The 19751-nt window shown below is 37.3% G+C and overlaps 1 protein-coding gene across 2 annotated transcripts in view; it reads right to left on the minus strand.

Moving 5' to 3' along the window:
• Positions 1-1361: 1361 nt before the first annotated feature.
• Positions 1362-19751, minus strand: part of tmeff2a (transmembrane protein with EGF-like and two follistatin-like domains 2a) — an 85478-nt gene continuing 67088 nt past the window's right edge. For both annotated transcript variants that reach the window (XM_067409779.1, XM_067409778.1), the window contains exons 5-10: positions 15584-15683; positions 5563-5711; positions 5170-5229; positions 4924-5047; positions 4285-4443; positions 1362-1685 (exon numbers count right to left, since the gene is read on the minus strand). In XM_067409779.1, the coding sequence (XP_067265880.1) occupies positions 1589-1685; positions 4285-4443; positions 4924-5047; positions 5170-5229; positions 5563-5711; positions 15584-15683 (689 nt within the window). In that variant the 3' untranslated portion in view covers positions 1362-1588. The remainder of the gene's footprint in view (positions 1686-4284; positions 4444-4923; positions 5048-5169; positions 5230-5562; positions 5712-15583; positions 15684-19751) is intronic.

Here is a 19751-nt window from a genome sequence, read left to right on the forward strand (position 1 = left end):
TTTGTCCATTTTGACAGTGGAGTCTCATCATAATGTAATAATATTGAAAAACTATTTTTTTTTCATTACAAAAAATACTAAACTTTGACAAAAAGTACCCTTTATTGTTATAATTGTGATTTCATAATATTTAGATATGAATCCAACTGGAAAAAAAACTTATGAAAAGATGTCTTTCAGTCATTCAAATAGCACATAGCATATAGTGGAGCTCTGCAGCCATCTACTGATAAAAATGATATTTTTTTTTACTTTTAAAACTGCATTTTCCAAAAGATGGGCAAAAATCTTACACTAAACCATGTCAAATTATCCATGTTATCCCCATGAATGAAATTTAGAAATGTGGGTCTTTTATAAAGTGAATTTTACATAAAAAGCTGTTTTTGTATAAAAACCTATTTTAAAAAAATATTTTTTAATTTATTTATATAAATTTAAAAAATATGATAAATCCTCCAAAAACTGTACAAACATGGAGTAGAAACATTAATAAACAGAGTAAAATTACATTTGTTTTTAAAAAAACAAGTATTTTGTTACAAAATTGCATTTTGTTGCCTGGGGTCTGTGGAGACCCCGGAGACCCTGAGTGTACTTCCCAAACGAAGACCGCATAAGGGTTAAATAGCTCAGATAATTCAACCCCTTGTTTTAAAAATCTAGGACTAACAGCTGCTATCAAGCTAGAAACCACACCATTACTGTGCATTTGTCTTTCTTCTCCTTGTTTTTTCTACTGCCTTTCTTGTTTTTGCTTGGATAAAATCGACAAAAAAAAACAACAACAAAAAACAACAACAACATATATATATATATATATATATATATATATATATATAGATATATATATATATATATATATATATATATATATATATATGAAGAGTTTCGTTGCAAAACGAGATAACTCAGTTTTTTTAATTTTTCAAAAATCTTGTTTTTTGGTTGTGCATTCCAATTAATATCAATTCAACTGCAGTTGGTTTGTTTTGATTTAAACCTTCATAACTTAAAAAATACAGCTAAGTAGCACCATAAAACAAAATAATAACATGATAACATAATAATAAACATGTTTTGACAAATGTTAAAAACGGAGTTATCTCGTTTTGCAACGAAACTCTTCATATATATATATATATATATATATATATATATAAATCATTTTCCAGTCTTGCTAGAATCACCTGAAAAAGTCAGACCCTTCAAAAGGCATGCCATTCAGAAAAGAAATAAACACACAGTGCTTTGTGATATAAATTATTTATTTACATTACAGAAAAAGGACCCCATCAAGACAAACAAATTAACTATTGGAAATATTACCCATACATAACCAAATAACAGGACTTGTCCTATCATGGTGTCCTAAAATTCTCTGTTTGTGTCCTGTGCCACAGGTGCAAGGCATCGTGTGTAGAACCCATCATCCTCCGTTATATCTGCACCATCATCCTCCGTCCCTCCATCCCATCATCCAGCAGGATGCAGTGTCTCATTGAGGACGAAGATTGAGTTTTTTATTTTCTGTCCTCTGTCCAAACTACGTTTCCCATAATTCTCTTGTCACGAGCGGTCACGGCGCTCAAATGAGGCGGGTGGAGGCGCGCAGGGTGTTTTCAGAGTTGTAGTGCATTGTGTTCTGCTTCTGCCGGTTGATTCTGTTGGTCCGTGGGCACTTCCTGTGGAGGAAGCAAAAGGACGTCATTATCGTACATATAATTTGCTTACACCAGGCAGCTCTATGTTATTTCTAATCAAAACAATGCCTGGAAGGAAAAAACTAATTTCCAAAGCTTTTTCTATAAAAATATCTTGTAATTGTAAATATCTTGACATTTGTAAAAGAATGTTTCATGCATGCTTCTGCATCAGTAGTAAGTATTCATTCGACAATTTTCCGCTGCTATGATTTGAAACTGCATCACGGCACCACAAACAAGGGTCTGTTTCTTTCACTGAAGAAGCTAAATAAACAGTGATACAGTAGTCAACATTTGAAGTGGATCAAAACCTTTCATCAAAGTTGTCCTAAAACCTTATTCTTAGGACAACTTTGATTAACCTTTTTTGATGCACTTCAAATGTTGACTACTGTACTTTTTGACTGCAGTTTTCAAATAATGTTATTTTTTATTTTTAACATATCTGTCAAAGTACTTTTCATTGTTTTGGGTGGAATATGTTAGAAGTGGGTAATGTCTGTGCCAATAGTGACATCAAATGGATTTGCAATCTTTGTGAGTGGGTACAACAAAACATTTGCTACTTGTTTGTCCAAACAATGAAATAAGGGTTAAGAGTTTGATGCATTTTTTTTTAAGAAACAATGTTTATTTTTTACAATTTTGCTTGGTGCCAAAATTTCACACTTTTAAATTTTATGCATTTTTAACTTCTATTTCTTACACCGCAAAAGTATATTATGCAGTTATTCAGCTGAAATTATCATACATATGTTCAGTTGGGTATACACCATCATTCAAAACATTTGGGATCAGTGCAATGTTTTTTGTTTTTGAAAAAAGTCTCTTTTGCTCAAGAAAGCTGCATTTATTTAATAAAAAATACAATAAATCAGTTATATTTAGAAATATTATTACAATTTAAAATAACTTCTTTTAAAATGTAATTTATTCCTGTGATGACAATCATCCTTACTCCAGTCTTCAGTGTCACATGATCCTTCAGGAATCATTCTAATATGCTGATTTGCTGCTCAAAAACATTTCTTATTATTATCATCAATGTTGACAACAACTGTGCTGCTTATTATTCTTTTAGAAACTTTTTTGATTCATTGATGAATAGAAAGTTCAAAAGAACAGCATTTATTTTAAATATAAATACAAATTAAAGCTGCAAGCAGTGATGAAAGGGCCCTCGCACCTGGGGCCACCACCACCCGTTGGCCTCAGGAAAACTGTGAACAGTGGTTGACACGTATTTTGAGTAAAACACATGAGTAAATACAGGAGAAATATGGCAAAGTCAATTCGACATGCCACACTTCCTGCTGCCAACAGGTGGCACTTTGACTCTTACTGAATACTGGCATGTAGATGTCTTTAGGCCAGGACTCTTATCACACGTGAAGTTTGGTGCAGATCAGACATTGTATGCCTGAGTTACAACAGCTTCCTCTTTCATGTCGAAACATCAGACTTTGTCAGACCACGGACATGCCCTTCAACGAAAACTCAAGATCTTTGCAATTTAACATCTCAAAGGTCTTAAGATTAGAATGACAACATATGATGTTTATTTGGGTTAAATCTCTATGAGGAGTTAATCACAGTGTAAAACATGTCATTTCCTGTTGCCCACAGGAGGCGCTATGACTGTAACTGAATATTGCCATGTAGATGTCTTCAGGTCAGGACTCTAATAAAGCATGTGAAGTTTGGGGCAGATCAGACATTGTATGCCTGAGTTACAACAACTTCCTGTTTCATGACGAAACATCGAACTTTGTCAGGCAGCCACGGACACGCCCTTCAGCGAAAACTCTAGATTTTCGCAATATAACATCACAAAGGCCTTTAGATTAGACTGACCAAATATGATGTTGATCTGATTAAAGCTCTAGGAAGAGTTTGTTAAAGTACAGCGTCTGGAAATGGCAAAAACTGCAAATATTTTGCATTCGGGGGCTTTTTGTAGGTATTGGGCTGTTATATCTGTCTACCGAATTTCATACCTGTACATGAAACATAGTGCTTAATTGAAATTTTGTGGGTGGCGCTATTGAGCCATTTTGCCACACCTAATTCTGAAACCCATATCAGACGTACATTTTCACCACTTCTGATGCGTTGTGCAAAGTTTCATGAGTTTTCGAGCATGTTTAGGCCCTCAAAAATGCGATTCATTTCAGAGAAGAAGAAGAATTGACCGAGCAATTACAATAGGGTCCTCACACCATCGGTGCTCGGGCCTAAAAATCTTACTAAGCCCAAACTTTTGTATGTAGACTGAAGACGATCTGAAGTTTAATCATCCATCCATCACTTCTACTCATGATCCATGAACATAAGAAATAATGCTCCCTCTTTTGATGCGTATTAGAGTAGATGGGTGAGTTATTTAGTGCTACTAGTGATTTAGATTTCACTATCAGACACATATGCTTCAACGGAGACCTTTCACACAGTGTAAAAAGACTCTTGCTGGCGGGACCTCTCACTCTATAAAGAGCTGAGAGTGTGTGGGATCTACACAGGAGGTAGCTGCCCTCTGCTTTCCTTCGCAGTTATAATGCTGTGGTGTGTTTATACTCACCGGGTGATACACAGCACCACTACACATATGATGGCCACCTGCAGAGCCCCAATGACAGACGCGATGAGGACGTAACGGAGCTTTCCAGAGCCAGGCACCACATACAGCACATTATACTCCTTAGTGTCACACTGCGGACCGCTGAATCCTGAGTGACAGCTGAAGAAACAAACACAGCATTATGTACTTGTTACATTAGATACGTTTGAGTGCACACTGTCTCTGTAATATATCTAGTATTCACACACACACATGCTGCAGTGTATCATGCAGTTTTAAAACTCGAATAGCCACTTATTTTTATTGCGCTAATGTGTGCACAATTCTGTTTACAATACTTCCGTCTGTCCAAACTTAATCTGTAGAGATGACTTGTAGATTGATTATATCTACTATATCTTAAATACCTAAAACTGAAATAAAAATGAATAAAATCAATATTTTTTTAATGATTATAATGATGAACAATCATTATTTTTTCGTGGTTTGAACACTAGGGGGAGACAAAGGTCTGTGATATAGAGTTCCATACACAGTCATAAGATGCCGTGTGCCTGAACACACATTTATTCACAATGATTTTTTCTAGACGGGATACGCTTGAGTGATCAGACACATCATGAGTGTGAGTGTGTGTACCTGCAGGACGGTGTTGAGAGCATGTTGGGATATTCACAGTCTCCGTGAACACAATAGTTCTTATAGTGCTCAGGGCAAGGGATGTACAACCCTCTCGCCACCTCTGAAACCTCAGGCTTCTCCTCTATTATTCAAACACAGACACACACAAGTGGGTCAGAACAGCTGGAATTCAAGGGCATCTTCAGAACCACAGGACATACATGCTAAAATCAACTTTTTATTATCAAACACGCACGCACGCACCTGTGTAGTCTGTCCTGGCATATTGCCCATCGCCTGCTTTGGTGCCTGTAATCATGTCGCCTACAGGATAGAAATGAATTCAGATGTTAAAATGAACAGATCTGCCTCAGCCAGTCTGCTGGTTATATAATAAAGCATGTTTTCATTTGTACATTGTCATTTTGAAGAGGATATTTGGGAAATTGCTATATTCCAGAAACTAATGATCATATGAACATGATTATGAATGAACTTGATTATGTAACAGTGATTTATAATGTTCATCTTTACATGAGTTCTCTCATGTTGTCTTATATAAATGCAAATTCAATGGAAGAACACAGAATGTAACAATATAAGAAATGACTATGTTATATAAAGTAATCATAAATGATTTCAAAATGGTCTTCTTACCCTGACAGTGACCCAGGAACTTGACCTCGATTCGTTCTTGCCGCTGACACGATGCCTCTTTCACCTGGCAGGGGTTGTCATAGGAACGGCCGTCTGATGCGCACACGGGGTTAAAACTGATGTGGGAGCAGTCGATGTTACAGACGCACCTGTGTAGTGAGAAACAGCACAGTAAATGCCAATTACTGACAAATCAAAGACCGTGGAGAAAGATCATTAAACAAGTGTCACATCTTGTTTGATCAAGCTGCCAGCTAAGAATAACACTTCACACATGCAAACTGGGGACTCAAAGTAATTTCTGGAGGGGTATTCAGTGTTTCACATCTGATAACGAAGCAAAATCTTTCATGGCCTCTTTGGACATAATGAATCTTTTTTGGCCTTTTACCAATTTTTATTTTTTATTAATATTAAATAGGTGGAAATGATGGTCAGGAGGAAATATCCAAAGAAATGTCACAAGTCAGATTCCAATGTTGGCTCTAGGGTGGGGTATCGTTGCAGAATTCTGATTCTCAAGCTCAATTATGTTTGATTCCAATCCATTTGGTTATGTTCATTTTTCTTTCTCTTCTAATGCTGTAAATTATACAGGGCATTGTTTCAAACCCATTCAAACCAGTAACTCATTTTGAATGAAAAGAATTTAAAATTTAGTCACTTGTTTGCGAATCAGACTGCACTGGCCACGCTGTATTGTTTGCTTTTGCATGCAGATTGCAGGGGCAACATAATAGAAAGACATTATTTTTTGCTACATTGTCTTTATAATGCATCACAGTCAATACAGATTTTGAGAATCAATATCAAGTTTAACCAAATTAATGTGGTATGGTCAGAGTGAGGTGACAATGACACTTGCAATGTTTGGTGTCAATATGTCAAAGCATTGCAGAGATACAGCTTCAAGTGTCGTTTTTGCATCATGCCTCAAATTCTTTACACCGTTATACGAAAACGATTTGACGTATCAACTTGAAATCCATAACTTTTTGTCGGCATGTTCTGAAGATGACACGGTTAAATTTTGGTGAAAATCAGAGCAAAGGTCTCGGAGGAGTTCGAGAAAGTAGTTTTTTAAAGAAAAACAATATGGCGGACAGCAAGTTCAGCCGACTATGGCAAATTTCATATCTGTGTTCTCAGCATGATCCAAAGAATCTACTGAGACCAGTTTTGGTGAATATAGTCCAAAGTTATTAGTATTTTTGTAAATTTTGTTATAACTTTTGGCCACAAGGTGGCGCTGGTCCAAAACTTCTCAGGCTCCTTCAGGGCATTGTGCTGATGACCCATACTGAGTTTTGTAAAGATACGCTAATGTGTTCGTAAAAACAGCATTTTAGCACAAAATTCAAAATGGCCGACGGCCAAAAGGTCTTATATGGGAAAATTGGGTATCATTCGACTCGGCATGATGCCCCGAATCCAATGAGACCAAATCCAAATCCATCAGAAGTTAAAAGCAAAATTAGAAATTTTTCATATCTCCGCACCACTAGGTGGCGCTGCGCCGAAACGCTGCATGATGCCTCAGGTCATGCTTGTGATGACATGTACCAAGTTTGGTCTGAATACGATAAAGCGTTGCGGAGATACAGCCTTATGTCTATTTTCGCAAGCACTATGTACAATTTGTTCACATGTTTTTCAAAAAGGGTTTGAGGAATCGACTTGAATTCCATTACTTTACGAAGTAATGGCCTAGGAGGAGTTCGAAAAAGTAGGTTTTTCAGAAAATTCAAAATGGCAGAAAAATTTTCATGACGGAAAATGACGTCATATGGTGCATTCGATTCGTCTTGACCCAAGGAATCAGAGGAAAAAAGAATTACGGTTCAAAAGTTATTAACATAAACATGAGTGCAAATTTGGACAGCTGGTGGCGCTAGAGGGATTGAGTTAGAGACTCCAAATTTGCTATGGACACAGTTCAGACTGTCCTCTAACTGTGTGCCAAATTTCACAACTTTTTACCATACGGTTCTATGGGCTGCCATAGACTTCCAGACCGGAAGAAGAAGAATAATCGAAAATAAAAATAAAAAGAACACCAACAGATCCAATAGGTGCCTACGCACCTTCTGTGCTTGGCCCCTAATAAAAGTACCGATCAGGTTTTTGTGCCCCCGTTCTGATCCGATTCATTGAATATTGAGTACGATCTGATACTTGTATTTTCCTAGTGCTTGGTGCACACTTCAAGCACATTAAAGTTATTAAAATCAATCCAATGTATACAAAGCCATGGAGAGATTTTCTCAGGGGCTCAAATGTAAAAAAAAGAGGCATCTATCACTACGGAGCGATTCCAAGAGAATTACTACAGTAATTATATTTATAGGCATACACAAACACACACACAACATAAAGGGAAAAAAAGTGGATTTAAGGTTAGAAAGCATGATGCTCGCATTGTCAGAATGAGAATGCCAGTCTGCCAGTCAAGGCCAAAGCAAGATGTAACCCATAGCAATGCGTTACGGCAACGACACCTCAGATAGTCTGATGGCAGATAAAATAAATAAATGACTTTTTGTAGAGATTCCCAGTTGTCAAATGTACTGACTTCAGTACCATGTCGGTACTGAAATTTTAAAAATGTGACACTTTGAGTGCTGTTGAGCGGATTCGTAAACACCTCTGATTGACCACTGTGTTCACGGCTCATCGGATATGTCTGTGATTAGCTTCAATGATCAACACTTCAAAAACATTGTAAACAGCGGGTGTGCCTCATATGTCCTGAAAAGTGTAGCTGCGGGCTCTTTGATCGCCCCCTGGAGGCAGGATGCAGTACAGGTCATAAACCCCGCCCGCTCAATGCAGACGAAAGTTAAAACATAAAAATAAATTATGTTTCAAATAAAGTTTACCAATTGATGGTTCTGATCACTTAAGGTAGTTGGGCGGAAGTTTGATACCGCGACTCCGCCTCCGTGCTCCACTGACGATTCCTTCTGCGCATGCCCAGGTTCCAAACTGACGTTTTTGCGTAATGTGTCAGCGCCCATCGGCGTCCGTTTTGGCTTCAGTTCATTACATAGACAGTAAAAGAAATGGACACAGCGACCCCATTGGAACTCAATTGAGACAAGTGAAGCCCATTTTTAGCGATTTTAACACTTCCGTTTCTGACGCGCAGACTCAAACTAAGCTTGATGACGTCAGCAACCTGTCTGACAGATGTAAATCTTCTAGTAGCTGTGCGTGCAAACTGCCATCGTTAATCTTGCAGAGACGGCGAGCTTGAGCGGGGAGTTCTTTGGCATGAGTGAGCAGGGGTAAGTATTCGGATTAATTAGTTTGTATAGTATTTTAAAATGTAATGCCAGTACGCCATATTAAGTTAATGCATACTATTGCCTGCGAGCTTCTCCTCCTGTCTGTACGGTAATTTCTCTACTGTGCGACAGAGAGTCGAGTGGTTATGACGCAATCGTTAGCCTATTTTTACAAAAACTGTTTCTACGGGGCCATAATGTAACATAGAAGGTAATGGAGCCCTTTATACATTGTCGTGTAGGTTTAGAAATAAATAATGGACAAATGGAGTCTTTAAATGCCTCAGATGTAAAGTTATTCACTGTCAAAGTGACGCCAAAATGAATGGGAGCTAACGTAAGTGAAGTTCTGCTACAAGATGGCGGCACGCGGCCGACTTCAACTTCCGGTAGACTTCCTTGGGCACTGGTTAATTACAATGGAAGGAAGCGGCGTCGCGTCGTCCATCTTTTTTTACAGTTTATGGTAAATAGTCATCAATGACACTCTTCACCGAGCCCTTACACAGATACACACGGGAGCGTTTGAAAGCAGGTGTCTATTGCGGACCAGTCCGCCGGCTTTCAAACGCTCCCGCTTTCAAATTTAAACACTTCCGTGTGCGTTTAAACGCTCCCGTGCATTGATCAGTGTAGCCAATCACAGACATAGGACATCCGATGAGCGTGTGAATACAATGGCCAATCAGAGGTGTTTATGAATCCGCTCAACAGTGCTCAAAGCGTAGGATAGCCGATACCGATCAGTTAAAAAAATGCTTGGTCATATCGGGACATGCCTAAAACAAATTGTTTTGGTAACACTTTGGTATGGGGAACACATTCACTATTAACTACGACTTTTGCCTCAATAAACTCTTAATTTACTGCTTATTAATAGTTAGTAAGGTAGTTGTTGTAGCATTTAAGTTTAGGTATTGGGTAGGATTTAGGGATGTAGAATATGGTCATGCAAAATAAAGCATTAATATGTGCTTTATAAGTACTAATAAACAGCCAATATGTAAGCAAATAAGCAACTAGTTAAAAGTGAGAATTGTTTCCCATACTAAAGTGTTACCAATGTTTTATACACTATCGTTCAAAAGTTTGGGGTCGGTGATTTTTTAAAATTGTTTTTGAAAAAAGTATGTTTTGCTCAACAAGGCTGCATTTATTTGATCAAAAATACAGTAAAAACAGTAATATTGTAAAGTATTATTTCAATTTAAAACAACTGTTTTCTATTATAATGTATTTTGTATGTAATCTATTCCTGTGATAGCAAAGCTGTATTTTCAGGATAATTTCTCCAGTCTTCAGTGTCACATGATCCATCAGAAATCATTCTAATATGCTGATATGGTGTCAAGAAACAATTCTTATTATTAATGGTTTTGAAAACCATTGTGTTTTTTATTATTTTTGTGGAATAATATATATATATATATATATATATATATATATATATATATATATATATATATATATAGAACATCTACAAAGCAAAGTTTGCCCCACAAACAACACCTGCCAGGAACGGACAGTTTTAAGTATTTTGTTTCTTCTAGTGTTGCTGGTAGTTTCAATCAATCACACAAACACTTGTTTTTATGCCTACAAGAAAATTGCTTTTGTAAGAGCCAGTTCTGCAAAGGGTGAACATTATGATTTTAATGTACACCTCTCCATCATGTATGAGTGTGTTAAGCTCAGCATTTTCACAGGCGTCCTGCGAGACTACAGCGCTGCAACATACACAGATTACAATGGTAAAAAATACAGGCCTCTTTACAAAAGGTCTGCATCAGCGGGAACGGCAACCTCACATAAACATTAACTGACATTCATAATTGCCCATTTGGCTTGAGGCTGGATGAATTACCATTAGAAACAGATTAACACCAACATCAACAGCATTTTTATGATGTGTCTACTCTATAAATGTTGATAAGGGTGTCAAGATTGCAAATGTAATAGTAAAGTCTTTTTTCATCTACTCAGATCAGCGTGAAGCTAGAAGGGAAAGCTTAGGAATGAATGTGGATGGGATTGAATTGGATGCAGCAGTGATTTTCAATCTATAGCACATTCTGGAGTCTATCATCACAGGGGCTTAATGATTAGCACAGAGGACTGGCTTAGCAACCAAAGCACTGCGAACACATCAGTGGAGAATAATACAATGCTCCGTTTCAAACCAGAAATGATGAGTTCTAATACTTTGATGTTCTTTTGCTCGTTTTAATGGTGGTTCTTATTCACATACCTTCATTAGTGACGGTAATGAGTGCTTATGTGCATGTGCGTATGTATGGATGAAAGGCTATGTGCTTCTGAGAAGGAGACAAAGACGCATTGAATACCGGACAAAGTTTCTGACATTTGTGACAGGCAAGCAACACATGCAGCCTTTGTATTTGTGTGTGAACTAGTCTTTCATTTCTGCCTGAGAGAACACAAAATCTGTCATCTAGTCGTCAACTGTGAGTTTATTTGGTAAGTTAGTATTTCCCAGGGTATTTCCCATGAAACTCTAGATGATACAAGCTGATAGGTCTTTGACCCAATGAGCTTGCCGCTTAATATTCAAATACTTGCATTTGCTGCAGCGTGCTTTCAGAAACCCTCCACCTTCCCCAGCTCCACCTGTATAGATTTGCTACGGGGTGATTCATACTTGCCCCGCAGCAGTGACAGCGTAGCAGGTCTATTCCACCAAGAACAAACACATTAATATTGTCATGTACATTACCAAACTGGCCAAACTCTCAGAAATTGAATTTATGGTCTGTATCTTCAGCATTCAGGTGTTTCTGTTGTAGTTTCTCTCTAAAGTGTGTATGCGTCATCTGTGTGCCACTGCAGGAACATGTTGAGCAGAAATTACAATTAAACTGCCGTCCCCAGTCACTTCTCGCTGCAGCAAACAGACGACAGTATAATTAGAAATCTGTCATAATTTGTGTGTGTGTTTTTTCTTTCTTCAACTTTCCTTTTTAATATTTCCACCCTGCCAGTGAGCTTTAGTGGAGTAAGGAGCCATTTTGTATTCTGGCACTTCTGGAATAATGTGAACTGACTACAAATGTGAGCTAAAAATATCTGTTTTAAATACAGACGTTGACTGAACTGAATTGTGGTATGAAGTCCACTCAAGGGCAGCTTTGATTGTTTTGCCACTGCTAATTGAGATCTGTAATGCACGGTAATTTAGATAAATCCCCGGGAATGTTGAATTTGAGATATAAACAAACGCACAATGATATTAAGATGTATTTATTGCAAAGCTCCGGTAATGGTCACACAAACACACACACACAAACACACACATTTGCTCTCCAGTGTGACCGTCTGTAGTGGTCATAAAGGCTAATGTGTCTTGAGAGCATGAATATTTAATGTTGCCTCTCACATTTTCTAGACACACACACTGCAAATGCACTGCATCAACAACACACACACACACACACACACACACACACACACACACACACACACACACACACACACACACACACACACACACACACACACACACACACACACACACACACACACACACACACACACACACACATTAAAGGTTTCCAATAGCAAATCAAGTAATAATGGCTTTGCAAGTGTATCAAACTGAAGGGATGAGATTTCCTTAAAAATTCAGGTTGTTTGGATGGTAGCCTCTGTATGTGTGTGAGCGTGTGTTTATCTTGTTGAGTGAGGGGATATGTCTTATTGATTTGTAAGAGCCATGTGGTTTCTCTGTTATCTAAACTTTTCCAGCATGGCCTGTGGGCTTCCTGTCTGTCCAGCTGCCCTTTACTCACACACTTTAGTCTCTCTCTCTCTATGGCTGGATTATGACGACTGAGTCTGTACTTGTTGAGGATCAGTCTTATTTTTTAGGGTAATTTGTAGTTTTGTCTGTCTATCTATCTGTATTCTGAAAAAATTTTTTTTTTCTTGTTATTATTGGTATTTTGGCTACACAATAAACAGTATCTGGCATTTATTTCAGTGCAAACTCTTGTGGCTTCAACATTAAGAACATCATTTAACATTTTCAGAACAATAAACTGTTTACTGTCTTTCTTTAAACAAATCAACAAAATCCAACATCTGTTGTCTGTCCAGGGTCTCTGCATAGTTTTTATTTATTTATTACATTTTTTAAGACCTGCACAAATAAAATGAATACTGAATGTCCATACAGAACAACTCCATACAATCTCAAAATAAATCATGTATCTGAGTTTGGTTTACTTCATTGAACAGGCTGGGCCACACATTCAACTGCAAAACAGGGTATTTGCAAGTTTAAAATACTCAAGACATGTTTTATCCAATATTTACATATTTACTGAAACTGTTTTTTGCACTAATATATATATTAATACATATGAATTAGAGGTTGATCTATAGTGAATACAAAACTCACATGATAATAATGTGTTTTTAAAAAAGGCAATACATATTATTGTGCCGATACTAGTAAAATCTATATAATGAATATGTTAAATAATAATATTCTTAAAAACATTTTTGTTTTTTTGTAAATGTCTACTTCCAGCTGCTCATTCAAAAAGATCAGGGAGATATATACCCTTACAACCATCAGCAACAGTGCTGCACTTTGAATGTGCAGCACTCACATTAATTTAATTGAAACATAGCCATTTGAAGATTAATAATCACATTAGACTGTATCGCAATTCCTGTTTTTCTGTCCGCAAATGTAAGACCTCTTAAAATGATAATGAAGACTGTCTGTCTGTCTGTCTGTCTATCTATCTATTCATACAATATCTAATAATTCATACAACATTTCAAAAATATTCAGCAACATGCTAACGGCAAACTATACAGAAATCAATATTACTTCTATCTTTCTATCTCTTTCTGTATCTCTCTCTCTCTCACACACACACAAACAAACACACACACACACGCACGCACGCACGCACACACACACACACACACACACACACACACACACACACACACACAGACTAGTATCCTACACAACAGGCAAACAAATCCGGTGCTTGTCACTACACACAATCAATGCACAAACACACACAGACATGTTATTAATGCAGCTTATAGCACTGTTTTTATTTATAATCTCTCATCTCATTTTTTCAGTAATCCTTTCAAATGACACAGGAAGATGGAAAAATGGAGCGAGACTAAAAAAAGAAGGACTACTGAGAGAGGTAGAGTGTTTTTTTCGGTGAGGTGAGGTGAGTGAGTCATCTGCAGTCAAGTGTATCAGAGCGAGGGGCCTGTCATGGGACCATCCCTACGACTCAGGCATAAATGCCTCAAATTGTGCTGATATCTCTGAGGAGGGAGAGGCCGGGTTGTTTCATTCTGATGCCTCCAAACACCCCAGCTCTCCAGCCAGTGCTTGTTGAATCTTTAGTGAATCTACAGGCTGTCTTTGCCAAGGCCGACATGTAATTCCCTTCAGATGCCCTGAGAGAGATAGACAGGAGGGAGGAAGAGAGGCCTTCTTCTATTAAGATTAAAGGGTAGTCTCGTTCACTCTTGCTGACAGTTTGAGCTGTTCACTGATGCTCAGGGCAACGAAAACCTCCTCTCCACATCCACGGGTGGATTTTAAATATATGACGTGAGTCATGATTTTTTCACATGTTTACAACTCAAATAGATTCTCTAGAAATTAGAACCATTTCTCATTGTATATAGCATAAAGATGTTGTTAGAAGAGCAAAGTGACTGCTTATGGGAATTTGCTTCTTATTTTTTATTGAATATTAATGAGTTCTCAGAGCTGGAGCGGCGGAGCTAAACGGCCATTCATCAGCAGAGATGAAACTGTCATAATTGGCCTTGTTTCTTGTTCATTTATCTCGAGCAAGTTCTCCGAGTTCATTTTAGAAGAAGTGAGATTCTTTGAAGTATGTGGATAAATCTCATATATTGCCTATAGTGTCCAATTTTCCACATCATGCTATTACAGTACTAACAAATCAAACAAGCAATAAATCTCTTTGTTACTGACCAGAGAATGAATTCACATTAAAGAAACAGTTATTGATATATTTACTGTTTGCACATTACTGTTAAAAAAAACTGATTTTTTAAAAAAGAAATTAAAACTTTTAGTCAGCAAGGACACATTACATTGATCAAAAGTGACTGTAAAGACATTTAGTGTTACAAAAAAAAAAAAAATCTATTTCAAATAAATGCTGTTCTTTTAAAATTTCTATTCATCAAAAAATCCTTTAATGGTTTCCACAAAAATAATAAGAAGCACAACTGTTTTCAAATGTCATAATAATAAGAAATATTTTGTGAGCACCAATTCAGCGTATTAGAATGATTCCTCAAGGATCATGGGACATCTATTTTTCATACAGTGAAAGTAAATTAAGACCAGGGCTGTCAAGGAAAATTTCCAAAGCAAGAATTCTGTGAATGACTTACATTTCAGTTAGTTCATCACATAAATTGTAATATGCTCCAGAACAGTAGTATATAGTACAGGTGTTCTTTTTGGAGCTTAAAGGGTTAGTTCACCCAAAAATTTTATTTCTGTCATTACCCTCATGTCGTCCCAAACCCTTAAGACCTTCATTCATCTTTGGAACACAAATTAAGATATTTTTCCTGAAACCCTTGGATTTCATCAAAAATATCTTAATTTGTGTTCCGAAGATTAACAAAGGTCTTACGGGTTTTATTTATTTTGTATTCGTTTTCCTACAGTTTGTTTTTGTGCTTACCAGACATCTTCTGCATCAACATCACACTCTGCCCCAAACTGGCAAATGTCACAGGTGGACGTCTCCTTCTGTCCATTCTCTGCCGAACCCTCGTTCCCTGCTTGGATACATAAATATGAGACATGACAGCATAAGCTATTAAAGGTCTTGACAAATATTACTTGGGGTAAGATGAGCAGGCAATCACAGTCAGTCTCTCTCTCTCACACACGCAAACATTCATGAATAGATAGAGAGACAGAGGACAGACATAATTCTCATTCTGCCTTTGTCTCTGGCTCTCATGAGAAGTTCAAATCCCCCACTGATCTTTCCTCAGCCTCGCCCCTCATTTCATCATGATGATTTCTGATATGCTGCTCCTGCTCCCTGGCGATAGAGGCTTCCCAGGAGCCGAAGCTTAAAGCCCCTCACTATCGCATATCTGCCCTCATCAGTGGACGGGGAAAAGCAATCCCGTACGCCATGGAATTTAAATTACGTCTCCTCCTCGGAGGATCATCGTTCCCCTTTGGATCCTGACCCTCCATTATGAGGTGCTATTTTTAAAACTTAGACCGCAAAGACAGACAGATGAGAAAAGAAAGGCAGATGGATAAAAGGAAGAAAGAAATGTAAAAAGAAAGAAATATACTAAGTCACAGGTGTTTCAGTCATTGTTTTGCTTTATTTTGTCCCTCTACGGAGTCTGTTTAAAATGGTTCTTTTCTTTCATTTTGGTGTAGATGACAACCACAAATCCAGGCTTCGAGTTCAAAGCAAAGATACAAAAATAAAAATAAAGCTATTTTAAATTCAGCAATACTACATGAGAAACCGTAAAACTGCTTTTATACAACAGTTCAATAAACTGTTAATATTAAGTAATTTTGACAGTATAACATGATTAACAACATATAGTAACTTACATTTTAGACACAATAGTGTCAGTTATTTTGTGCATTTTGCGCCACGAATTAAAAAAAGTTTGAAACAAGTAGTTTGGCATCAACATGAAGGGAATTAACTGTTGTCACTTGTTGCTAGATGAATCAGTGTTCTATCGAATCTATTGAGTGAATTATTCAATGATTCACTCATAATCATTTGTTTTGTCTGGAATGAGTATGATTCAGTGCCTCACTCACTCAAAACAGTGCCTGCGTCCAAAATCAGATACTCTCGAGTAGGTACTTCACAATGGCTAAAAAAGTATGTTCTATATAATATGAATGCAGTATGTAGTATGAATGTAATATAGATGTACTACATTCGCCATGTTGCCCTTATCATGTGACCTACCAGTGACAGTTGCCTCGCAACGCCACCATACACAAATCCTCTCCCATGGCCTCATGGGATAGTAAAGTGTACATCCATTGTATGCACAGGACATCTGGTTACTTTTTGCCTACTCTTTTATGAGTACCATGAATTCAGGCATATTTCTTTTGTAACATACTGGTTTTCAGCTACTATATTGTATGGAAGGATGCAATTTTGGATGCAGCCAGTCACTTGTTTTGTTCCTGAACAAATCAGTGATTTAAATGAATTGCTTGAGAGAATGATTCAAAGATTCACTCAAACAAATCAAAAAGTTTCTTGTCGACACCTACTGGCATAGTGATGCAACCTGCAGAGCCATTAAAAATGCCCACCACTAATGCCCACCAAACAAACTGACTGTCTGGAAGCACAAAAACAGACAATCGGAGAGACACATGAAATGAAACAAGTAAATCAATGAAAAATAGTAAAATAATGCATGTCCTCCAAAACTATAGTACTGTATTTGGTCACAATCAGCTACTAAACTGAAAAGCATCTCCTGTGTTAGGTCTGAGGTCTTTTTTCTGCCTAACTCCGGTGATTGGCACATCTGGAAGATGCCGTCTGAAATGAGTTAGCATGTTGGTCGTAGAATGTCCACGACACAAATCGGCACAATGCCAAATGGTTTTCTCTCAAGATTAAGACATCATTCGAAACGGTAAAGGGTCTATTTTTATTTGTGTAGACTCACAACAAAAACAAAACACTGCTTTGTAAAATACAGTAAACAAACACAATGCCGATTTCTGCCATCCCGGTTTCCTTTCCGTGAAATTTGTGTAGCGCTCACAAAAAACTATTAAAACTCAGTGTATAGGCTACTAGCAAGTGGTATCTGAATTCTAGTTTTGGGTTGGTGCATAGATCATCTCTTCTTCTTCTGATAAATTTTCTGTTGTGGCGCTTAGCAAACAGGGTTGCATTACGGTTCGGGATTAATACATGTACCATTACACCCCTACTAACGGATCAAGCTTTGCTCCAAACACATCTCTTGTCCCACATCATGACCGTAGCTGATTAACCCAATGCCCAGCTTCTACCTAAGGTGTGGCTGCATGGACCCAAGGGTCTGGAAATGAGAGACGCATCAGAGGGAAGGGATAGTAACGGTTATCTCCATCTCCTGGTTCGATGGACCCTCTGAATCGATTTTCCCTGACCAGAAAACACAGTCGATCACCAACCCCCTCTACTTTCATCTGCAACCGCTGACAAAAAAAAAAAAAAAAAAAAAAAATCTGCTACCGACCCTGTTTAAGAATATCTATGATACACTATGCGTGAACACCCAAGGTCGATGATTGATTTAATATATCTTTTGTGGATAATGGCCGATAAGTCTTTGTTTTTGTTGTTAATGAAGAATCTTTAGAGTGCTTTCTCTGTTTCATAACATTAAGTGTCTTTATACATTCAAATGTAGCAATCTGAGCACATACTGAGCAGAGGAATAGGTTTTGCTTTAAATTTTAGATGGAAAGGAGATACTGAATGAACATAAGACAGATGGTGAGTGTCCAAGAAAATGGCTCTTAATGGGACAAACCTACTTATGCAGAAACTAAGGAGAAAGGTGGGGGTGGATTTAGGGCACAACATGGGCTGTCAAGACAGATGATGAATGAAGCCACCCATCTCCTGCACAGTGTATGGAAACTGACCTTCACAACAAATAGCAAGAATGAGTGTAACATTCCAGTAGGTCAGAGGAGCTGTATATGAACTGACTGAGATCACATCATGAGAAGTGAAAATAGCACCAAAAGACTGGATAAAAAATCAGTATTTTTGCCTTGTTTTCCAGTGAACATATCAAGATCCTTAAAATTAGATAAGTTTTACTTGAGAAGTGCAGAACACAAATTTTTATGTTATAACCACAGTATCAATAGACTCTCTTTGTTAAGCTCTCCTGGGTCTCCAAAAGGTCAAATTTTATCATGTATATTACTTTGCAGTTTAAAGGTAACGTGATTAACATGTGAAGCAATGTTCTATTAGCCTACTATGAAAAAACAAATGTGTAATGGAAGAAAAGCCTACATCCTATATCTCACTGAAGAGATGCCACTACACAAGAACACGATGAGCTCTTGAGGGACACAAAGGTCAAGTGAATCTCCACAGATGGAGAGGACACATTACATCTTTGAATCAATAGAGAATGTAGGAAGCATAATGCTCACAGTGGAAAGATGATAGCCTGAAAGAGGATCTTTGGATTTCCACTGATCTCTACGAGCTAATGATGCTTCTTCTATGCGGTGAATGTGACATTTTAAGCATTACGCATGATCCACAGTATCGTCTTAACACTTACTTTCTCGAGAATTTCAGAGTGATGTTTTCCCCCTCCCTTTGTATTGCAGTAACATGTATTTTTTTTCTGGCAATGATTGCAAAATTCATGGAATGACTGAATCACAAAATTAGGGATGTGCATGAGTAATTGACTACAGCTCGATCCAACTAGCTGGATTGTAAAAACACTACAAATATTGCAAATTGATTACAGATCTCTTGCATGTGCATCACTGTAATGGTATTTTATTTATTTATTTTAAACAAAGTGATAGTCTTTATTTTGCTGTTTGTTTGAAAATTTCATTATTGCTAACTTAATACAACTGATAAAAATTTCATGAATCTGTTATACTCATCATTTTAAAACTTATTTCACTTTCAAAGGACTTGATTACTCAATGCAGAAAACATGGACAGAATCAGAGTCCATTCATAAAAATGGAATTTACAGTATAATGTGGAATGTTGCAGAATTTGGCAAATTTTGGATGAATAAATAAAAAGTAGGACTGTACACTTTGTTAGACACTTAAACAAATTGTGATAT

Source organism: Chanodichthys erythropterus, chromosome 14, assembly GCF_024489055.1.
Source record: "Chanodichthys erythropterus isolate Z2021 chromosome 14, ASM2448905v1, whole genome shotgun sequence".
NCBI classification, from domain to species: domain Eukaryota; kingdom Metazoa; phylum Chordata; class Actinopteri; order Cypriniformes; family Xenocyprididae; genus Chanodichthys; species Chanodichthys erythropterus.